The sequence below is a fragment of the Castanea sativa genome, chromosome 12 (assembly GCF_040712315.1).
Source record: "Castanea sativa cultivar Marrone di Chiusa Pesio chromosome 12, ASM4071231v1".
NCBI classification, from domain to species: Eukaryota; Viridiplantae; Streptophyta; class Magnoliopsida; order Fagales; family Fagaceae; genus Castanea; species Castanea sativa.
This window is the reverse complement of record NC_134024.1, coordinates 19,740,487-19,750,352: the sequence shown is the minus strand read 5'-3', so window position 1 is coordinate 19,750,352 and position 9,866 is coordinate 19,740,487. Positions and strand designations below refer to the sequence as shown.

Below are 9,866 nucleotides of genomic sequence, written 5' to 3'. Positions count from 1 at the left end.
ATGCGATTGCTAAAGATCTTGCCCCGATTAGGGACGAGTTAGCCGAACGAGTTTCTAGAGCCCTTAGAGAGCAGGGACACGTTCCCATTGAGGGGAACGAAGCCTAAGTCCAATCAGCTGAAGAAGAAGTAGTTGAGCTGATCGGAATTTCGGGCGTCAAATCCGGTCCAGCAGAGAAAATGGTGAACAAGGGAACAATGACCCTTGCTCAGTTCCTGCCCGGGGCCAGCCCCGTGGTTCAACCTCAATCCCCCCAAGGAAAGGGGCAGACTCTTCCCGTTGGTGAAACCAAAAAGAGGAAGCGAGCTGCTAAGAAAATCAGTCCCGTCTTGGGTGGCACTCCCCCGAAAACCCTACCTCGTGCAAAAGTTGGTCCCAAGGCCCTTGAGACAACGGGTGTTATTCAACCAATGACCCGAGCCGGGACAAAGGGGGCATCTTCTTCCCAGGCTGAGGTTGGTTGGCAGCCTGTCTTTAGATTGGGTGACAAACCTCTGCCGGCGATCGCCACCATTCAATTTTGGGCATAGGGCGAAGGAGGGCGGGTCGCTTAGAGTCTGGCGCAAGGTCTCCTGCTACCCGAGGATGCATACTTCTTCTTAGACAAGGATGACGAGTCGCATGCTAGACGGCTGCAATGGCATACCATCGCGGTAATTTCCTATTTCCTCTCTTTCATGCATTTCAATACGTAGGTGTCTTCCCAGTTTCATCATTTTATCACTGTTATGTTCTCAGGCCGCGCAGTTGACTAGCGTTATTGACGGGAGGCTGAAGGAGGCGGACGAGGTTATTGATCGAGCTAATGAGTAGAAAGCCGTTGCCAAGATCACGACCAAGGAGAAGGAGGAAGTTGTTAAAGCTTCCGAAAGAAAGGCAGCAGACACTGAGAGAGCTCGGTTAGCGGCAGAGAAAAAATTGACCGATTTGAAGTCCAAATTGGGCGAGACCGAGTTAAAGTTAGCCATGGTGGATAGCTTGAATTTGGCCCAAGCCGACCAGATTGCTGGCTTGAAGGATGCACTTGAAGCCTGCGAGGATAAATGGTATAATTCAGGCTTCACGGAGGTAGAAAACACTGTGGAGCCCATTATCCATCAAGCTCGGAATCATGGGTTTGGGGAAGGGTTGTTGGCTGCCTTTCAAGCAATGGGAGTAACTGAGGATTCCTCGTTGTGGAATCCCAATCAGATTCCCTATTCGGTCCCACCCCCACCCGTCCAGAGTTAGGTCGGTGTTGAAGATGAGGAAGATACGCCGAGCATGAGGGACCTTGTGTAGGCGATTGATTCCCATGTTGAAATGGTTGACTTAGAAGCCTCGAGTAACATTCATGTCGAAGCCGAAGATGCTCAAAACCAAACCCCTCTTACGGCCCCGCCAACCAAGGATATGCCCGTTCAACTCGCTTCACAGACTCCACCTTCCAACCCTGCTACGTGAAGACTTAATTTTAGGTTCCCCCCCCCCCTTTTCCTTTTTTTTAATTATTTTTTTATGTTAGGTGAGCTTAGGTTGCCTGGCTGTGTCGATAAAACAATTTTTCTGACTTTTGAATTGCTTTAATCAGTTTTGTTGAGATGGAAACTTCCGTGTTTTGATCCTTTCCCCCTCCCCCTACTTTTAAATACATCCGTGCTTGTTTAATAGTAACCGAGTTTGCCCATTTGCAAATGATTGTGGTGCGCTTGCTTATCATACCTTACTTTCTCACTCATAGGGGCTGAAAAACCGTGTCGGGGTTGGGTAATAAAGATCGCAGCGGAGATAGTCTCTCGTTCTCGAAACGTTCTGGCTTAGGGTTTTCATCTGACTAGTAACGAAGATCAAACTGATGGGAGTTTTCTAAGGTTTTCAATTGCTCAGTGATGAAGATTGAACTGAGTATAGGCTTCCATACTTAGAATATTTTAACTTAAGGTCTCCATCTACTCGGTGACGAAAATCGAACTGAGTATAGGCTTCCATACTTAGAATATTTTAATTTAAGGTTTCCACCTGCTCAGTGAGGAAAATCGAATCGAGGATAGGTTTCTGTCCTTAGAAAATTATAACTTAAGGTTTCCGCCTGCTCGGTGATGAAAATCGAATCGAGTACAGGTTTCCGTCCTTAGAACATTATAATTTAGAATTTCCACCTGCTCGGTGATGTAAATCGAAACGAGGTCAGGTTTTTGTTCTTAGAACATTATAACTTAAGGTTTCCACCTGCTCGGTGATGAAAATCAAACCGAGTACAGGTTTCTGTCCTTAGAACATTATAATTTAGGGTTTCCACCTGCTCGGTGATGTAAATCGAATCGAGGTCAGGTTTCTGTCCTTAGACTAGAACAAGATACCTAGGCCTACGCAATTCTCCCCATATTTTTCTTTTTTGACCGGCAATAATAAATTAGCGTCAAAGGAATTAAAAACACCTGCACAAATAGATACCGTCATATCCGTACGTAATATATATATATATTGTAAAATTACATTCAATTTACACCCTGAAGCTCAACCGGTCAGTGATAAAACTTCTTTAAGTTGTGAACGTTCCATGGCCGGGAGCGGTTTTTCCTCCAAATCCTCCAAGTAGTATGATCCTGCACCTGCAATGGCAGTCACTCTATAGGGCCCTTCCTAGGATGGGGCTAATTTCCCTGCATTGATGTCTCGCGTATTCCTAACAACCTTTCGGAGCACCAAATCCCCCGCAGTAAACATTCTCTTTCTCATGCTTCTGTTGTACCTTCGGGCGAGCTTCTGCTGATACTCGGCCAGCCTAATGGTCGCTGCTTCGCGGTGCTCCTCCAACAAGTTTAACTGTCCGAACATCAATTCTTCATTTCTGGCCTGGGCGAAATCTGCGACTCGGGAGCTGCATAGGTTTATTTCAGCTGGAATGACAGCCTCTGCTCTGAAAGTTAGAGAAAAAGGGGTCTCTCCCGTGGATCTCCTCAAAGTTTTTCAGTATGCCCATAGGACGCTCTGTAATTCCTCAGCCCATTTGCCTTTAGTGCCCTCCGGCCTTTTCTTCAATCTGTTAACAATGGCCTTATTGGTGGCTTCAGCTTGGCCGTTGCTCTGCGGATAGGTCGGGGTAGAATACCAATTTTTAATGCCAAGGTTACTGCAGAATTCGCGGAAAGCTTTGTTGTCAAACTGTAGACTGTTGTTTGACACGAGGGACTCTGGCACCCCAAATCTTGTTACAATGTTTCTCCATACGGACTTTTTGACATCAACATCTCGGATGTTTGCCAATGCTTCTGCTTTCGCCCACCTTATGAAGTAATCCACTGCTACCAGTACAAATCTTTGGTTGCCCGTCTCCCGAGGAAACAGTCCAACTATGTCTAGCCCCCACTAAGCGAAAGGCCACAGGCTATTTATAGGATTCAGGTTCCCGGCAGGTTGGTGGATCATAGGGGCGTGTCTTTGACATTGCTCGCACCTCTGTGTATATTCGATGGCATCCTTCTGCATTCGGGGCCACTAGAATCCCTGAGTCATTGCTCGGTGAGCCAATGAATGCCCTCCAACGTGACTGTCACATATGCCTTCATGTAGTTCGGCCAGAAGTTTTTCAGTCATACTAGGGTGCAAAAACTGTAGGTATGGGCCCTCAAAAGACCTTCGGTATAGGTTCTGATCTGCAGATAGCCAATACCGAGAAGAATTTCGTCGCACTCTGGCCGCCTCTTTCTCATCCTCTGGTACTCGGTTCTCGGCTAAAAATACGATTATGGGATCCATCCAGCACTTCCCAACAGTGGTGACTTGCGAGACTACCGTCCTCATGCTGATGCTTGATTCATTCACCAACTCTACCCTGATTAATCGGGGTACCATATTTGCTATTGATGATGCTAAGGTGGCCAGGGAGTCGGCGTGACAGTTCTACCCTCTGGCGACTTGCTCTACTTTTACACTAGAGAAATAGCCCATAGTCTGTTTCGTTACCCGCAAATATTCAACCATTCGGGGATCCTTGGCCTCGAAACTCCCCAGTACTTGGTTAACCACCAACCGGGAATCCGAGTATATTTCCACCTCTTTAGCTCCCAAGTCTGAGACAACTCTCAGTCTGGCCAGTAGAGCCTCATACTTAGCCTCATTATTGGAGGCTCTAAAGCCTAACCTGAATGAATGTTCCAGTTTTATTCCTTCCGGTGTAATGACCACAATCCCAGCTCCTGTTCCTACTGCATTGGAAGCGTCGTCCACAAATACCTTCCATGGGTTGGTCCTTACAAGGCAGACCATTTCTGTACCTTTCGGTGAAAACTCGGCAATGAAGTCTGCGAGCACTTGACCCTTCACTGAATTCCTTGGTTTGTATCTAATGTCAAAAGAACCCAACCGAGTTCCCCACTTAGCTATTCTCCCAGTAAAGTCAGATCTCCTTAACAGTGACTGGAGAGGATACTCAGTCATAACGTAGATGGTGTGGGCTTGAAAATAATGGGGCAATTTTCGAGTAGAGTGCACGAGTTCCAACACTAACTTTTCCAGTGGCAAATACCTCATCTCGGCGTCAACGAGCATCTTGCTTACGTAGTAAACAGGTAGCTGTACACCATTATCCTTTAGCAGCACTGCGCTCGCGGCATGCTTGGATACCGAGAGATACATATACAAATCTTCCCCGGGCTCCGGAGCTGTTAACGTTGGCACCCGCCCAAGATAGTCCTTTAGGTCTTGGAAGGCCTTATCACACTCTTCATCCCACTGGAACCCCTTCCATTTCTTCAAAAGTTGATAGAATGGCCGGCACCGATCAGTGAACTTGGAAATAAACTGGTTGAGGGCAGCCAACATACTGGTCAGTTTTTGAACTTCTTTCAGGTTGCTCGGCAGTTTGAGACGTTTCATGGCTTCAATTTGATCAGGGTTAACTTCGATTCCCCGTTTGGTGATGAAATAGCCCAAAAACTTGCTAGATCCTAACCTGAAAGCGCACTTATCGGCATTGAGACGCAACTGGTGTTGCCGGAGTATTTCAAACACTTCTTTAAGGTCGTCTATATGTTTCCCTTCCTGCTTGCTTTTTATCACCATGTCATCAATGTATACCTCGACCGTACGCCCAATCCTATTCCTAAACATCCTTGTCATCATCCGTTGATAAGTGGCTCCAGCATTCTTTAATCTGAACGGCATCACGGTATAATGATAATTAGCATCAGGTGTTATGAATGCAGTCTTTTCTTGATCCTCGACAGATAGGGCAATTTGGTGATAACCCTAGCATTCAGAAAGCTCATCCTCAGGTGTCCGTACGTAGCATCCACCAATTGATCAATTTTCAGCATCAAGAATGGATCCTTTGGGCATGCTCGGTTTAAGTCGGTAAAATCAACACAGACCCTCCATTTACCGTTCTTTTTCCTTACTACCATAGTGTTTGCAAGCCATTCTGGAAAGAATGTTTCCTTTATGGCCCTTGCCTCTTTTAGCCTCCCAACCTCCTGTCTGATGGCTTCGACGTGCTCTTTAGCCGACCTCTTTGGCCTCTGTTTCTTGGGAGGGCATAAAGGATCCACATTCAGCTTATGAACTATGAATTCGGGGTCAACCTTGGGCACCTCGTATGGACTCCAAGCGAACACGTCCACGTTTTGTACAAGAAAAAGCAACAACTCCACCTTCTCTTCGTCCCTCAAGCTTGCCCTTATTAGAAAATTCATTTCACAATCCGGTAGAATCCTCACTTTCACCAGATCCTTGGCACAGCTGGCCCTTACCTCCTCTCGAGGTTGCTGTAGTTGCTATAAGGGGGTTTTCTTGGTGGACTCCCTTTTCTCAGTCTGTTGGTTGGCTACGGCCACTGCGCACTGTCTGGCTACCTGCTGATTACCGCTTATCACCGTGATTCCCTCCTCGGTGTGAAACTTGACCTTGACATGCAAGGTGGATGGCACAACCCCCATGTTATGAATCCATGGCCTCCCAAGGATCGCTGTGTACGGCGAGAAAGAAGTGACCACTATGAACGTTACAGTTTCCTCCTTACCTCCCATACTGACGGGGAATGAAGTTTGCCCTTTCAGAATTACCATATGGCCATCAAACCCTATCAACGACGCATCATACTTGGACAAGTCCTCCTGTTTTAGTCTGAGCCCCCGGTACAAGTCGGGGTATATTACATCCACATCGCTCCCCTGATCTATCATTATTCTTTTTACTATGAAACCCCTTACACAGGACGTGACTACCAAGGCATCGTGGTGTGGCTGAGTGGTGCCCTCCATATTGTCATCATCAAACGCAATGGGTTGTCTTGTGTACCTCAGCTTCTTCCCAGGAGAATGCTCATCCGCGCTATTCTCTGCCGGTACTATGGCCAATATCCTCTAGGTTCTGGGTGCCTGAGCGCCCTTTGGTACTGTGTGGATGACTTCTATTACTCCTAAAGGGGGTGGGAGTGGATTTCTGCGCAGGTGATCTGCTTACCCAGCCCCTGATTCCTCGTTCCCACCAGAAATTCTTTCAGATGCCCCGCCTTCACCAACTGTTCGAGATGATCTTTCAATACTCTACACTACTCGGTGGTGCGCCCTTTGTCTTTGTGGTAGGTACAATGCAAATTCTGGTTTCTCCTTGATGGGTCGCCCCCATCTTGTTCGGCTACTTAAAATACAGCTCATTTTTTATTGGATTGATGATCCTGTGCACCGGCTCCTTGAAGGCCACATTAACTTCTGCAGTCCCCGGCCAAAGCTCTTGAATCCTTAGATCCTTCCGGGTTCTAGGTTGGAAACTAGCATTCCGGGGATAATTATGATCTTGGCCTTCCTTTTGGTTTGCAACTGATCATCTTCCAATATCTTATACTCCTCGGTACGCCTCATCAGCTGCCTCACATCCTTGGGAGGCCTTCTTGTCAACGATTCCCTCAGTCCAGATTCATCGGGCAACCCCATTCAAAAAGTGCTCGCCGCGATCTCATTGTTGCCCCCGCCGATCTCGTTATACAGCTCCCAGTACCGGTTAGCATAGTTGCAAAGGGTCTCCCCAACCCTCATTTTCATTGATAGTAACGCATCCACAGGCTGTGGAACTCAGCTGCAGGTCATGAACTGTACGCCAAATTCCTAGATCAGTTCTGAAAAGCTGTGGATCGAGCCTTTCCTTAATCCGTTGAACCACAATTTGGGCTCACAATTTATTTACTTTATGGGCTTTTGGATTTCCTACAACGGGTGGACCTATGTTCGACAATCCTAATAACCTTATCCCTTATGTTCTCAAAATACTATTCTCCCTCTTTTCCCAGAATGATCACCCTCTTTCATCAATATTTTTTCTCTAAACTTGCCAACCCTCATCTCCAATTTCCATCTCTTATTTATAGCCTCCGCTTAGTGGAAGGATTGTGATTGCTTTTATGGTGAGTGGGAGGAGTGGTCCAATACTATTACCTTTAAGTGGGTGTTTAGTTGGGAGTGGGAGGAGGTGAGAATGGCATTAAAACTGGTTCCACCGCTGGATAGACTGCCTGGTAGTGATATTCCCTAAGCTTCACTGAGCTTACAGGGACCCGGCCTTTCAGGAAATTGCATTCCCCAAACAAGTAGGGTTTTACATTCACAGTTTACATCATAACTAGCTTTATAGTGTTTTTCGAATTTAAGTTGGGTGTCGAGGACCATCCGGACAGTGTTCGTGGACTTGATACAGTATGTGATCTTGTACATGATATTTTTGGAACTCGAGGCCCAACAAGTCTTGGGCCTTGTATACGTGGCATTATTGTGATGGATTTTGTGAGTATTATGCCTGCAAAAGAATAGCGTCCTGTACAATATCATTGAAACATGTTTGAAAAAAATAAGTACCAAATTGACACAAAAAAAAAAAAAAAAAAAAAATTTGAGGTGAAAAAGCATATGATTTTCCCCATCTAAGGGTGAATGTACACCTTCCAACCTCATACTTTTATCTAGCTTACTTTTAAATAGTAAAAAAAAAAATCAATAAAAACGATCTATACCAAAAAAACCATTACAATTACTAGATGAAGAGTTTTTTTATTTTTATTTTTTTATAATAAGACCAAATTATTTCATATCATCAATCAATTAAGATATTGAAATAAAAGCCATTAATCCACACTTGTATTGTTTCACAGTTAATTACCACCACCAATCCCATAAAAATTGTTTTGACATCCTATGTTAATCAAGAAATCAACAATCTAATAACCAAATTAATCTTTAATATACCATTAGCTCGCAAAGAATCACGGATTTCGTTGGAGCTACAATCTATATTCACCTTATGATTTCCAATAGGCAACAGGGGGAGGGAACCATGAAGTCCAACTTGGTTGTTTAGTGAGTAAAACTTTTGTGTTATAACCATAAAATCCAACTTGGCTGTTTAGTTAGTGAAAATTTTTGTACTATAAGCATAATAGAAAAATTCTTTTTGAGAAATGAGTTGAGAGAGAGTTGTTTAACTGTTGGAAAATCAATTTATTGTGAACTACCCAAACGTTCCAAAGAGCCAAAATAAATGATAAGAGTCAAGGAAGAGCATATAAGATACTTGTAAAGTTGAATTTATTTAACTATGTGTTGGTTTAATTCCATGTCAAATTTGCTTGTAATTCAGCATTTAGAAACCCTATATTTAGGTGGGAATAATGTAAGGGTTGTGTGTGAGAGAGTGTGAAGAATTGATCAAGTGTGTGCATCAAGTGGCATCTCACAACTAGATCTCACGACTGACTCGCAAGTGGTGACTCGCCAGAATGTGTCACACGTGTGGAGCATGCAGGAATTTGAAGGGTTAGGACAACTGGATCACTACAAGACAAAAAGTATAGTCTAGCCATTCTATTATCTGGCGACTGGAATTCGCAACTCATCCCAGTCGCGAGTGACTCACCAGTGCACCTTGTTTTGCTAAAAAATGACTTTTCACATTCCTTCTCATACCCTACTATAAATATCCTTATACCCACAAAATGTAGAGAGCTTTCACAAAGATAAACCCTAGAAAACAACAAGATTAATTCATCCACAATCTTATACCTTTTATTATCCAAATTCTTCGACTCTCACCCTCTCTTCATTGTTATATCCTTGAGAGGATCTTAAGCCAAATCCTTACCTCACCACATTCATAGTAGTGAGAAGGTTCTTGGTGTTTGGGAAGAAGTTCAAGAGAGAACTAATTCATTTTGGTTGATGTAATGGGCTTATTGTAGGATCCGGTAAGCTAGAGAAGACAATGTTAGGCGTAACCCTGTTGGAGCAAGAAGCTTGGAGGGCTTAGGTGCATCAGGTAGATTAGGCTTGGAGGGTCTATTGCTATTCATGTATCCCAACTGATTTTCTAGGGGATCATTTTACCGCTTGGAGGGCGGTGGAAAGGGTTTTCACCGAATTCTTCGGTTTCCTCTTCGATAACATGTACTGGTGTTATCTTGCATTTGCTTCTCTCTATCCCTTGCTCTTGCTTTTAATTACTACTGTGTTGTGATTAAATTATGGCTTAGAGTAGTTTGCATATTTGGGTATAGCTTATATTTATCTTTCTACACATATATTGTTTGAGTATAAGCTTGCTTTGGAAACTTTGTAATTGGGGGTCTAAACATTTACAAGTGTTTTACACACTAAGTGAGCTTTCGATTGGTATCAAAGCAGGTACACTTTGACGAATTTCTTTATCCTAAGTGTGATCCTTGACCCCTAGGATGGATAGGTCTCAATCCCTCAATGCACCTCCCTTCTTTGATTGGAGTAATTACACATTTTGGAAAGTGTGTATGCGTGTATTTTTGTGCTTTATTAATGAGAGTGTGTGTGATGCTGTTGAAGTTGGTTGGACAAGGCTGAAGGTTGCCAAATCTACTTAGGATAAGGCAG

General features: G+C 44.3%; 1 protein-coding gene across 1 annotated transcript; it reads right to left on the bottom strand.

Annotated features, from left to right (window-relative positions):
* Positions 1-5,753: 5,753 nt before the first annotated feature.
* Positions 5,754-6,239, bottom strand: LOC142620329 (uncharacterized). Its single transcript, XM_075793717.1, has one exon. It carries the CDS (start codon positions 6,237-6,239, stop codon positions 5,754-5,756), a length of 486 nt encoding a protein of 161 aa, XP_075649832.1.
* Between the last annotated feature and the right edge of the window lie 3,627 nt (positions 6,240-9,866).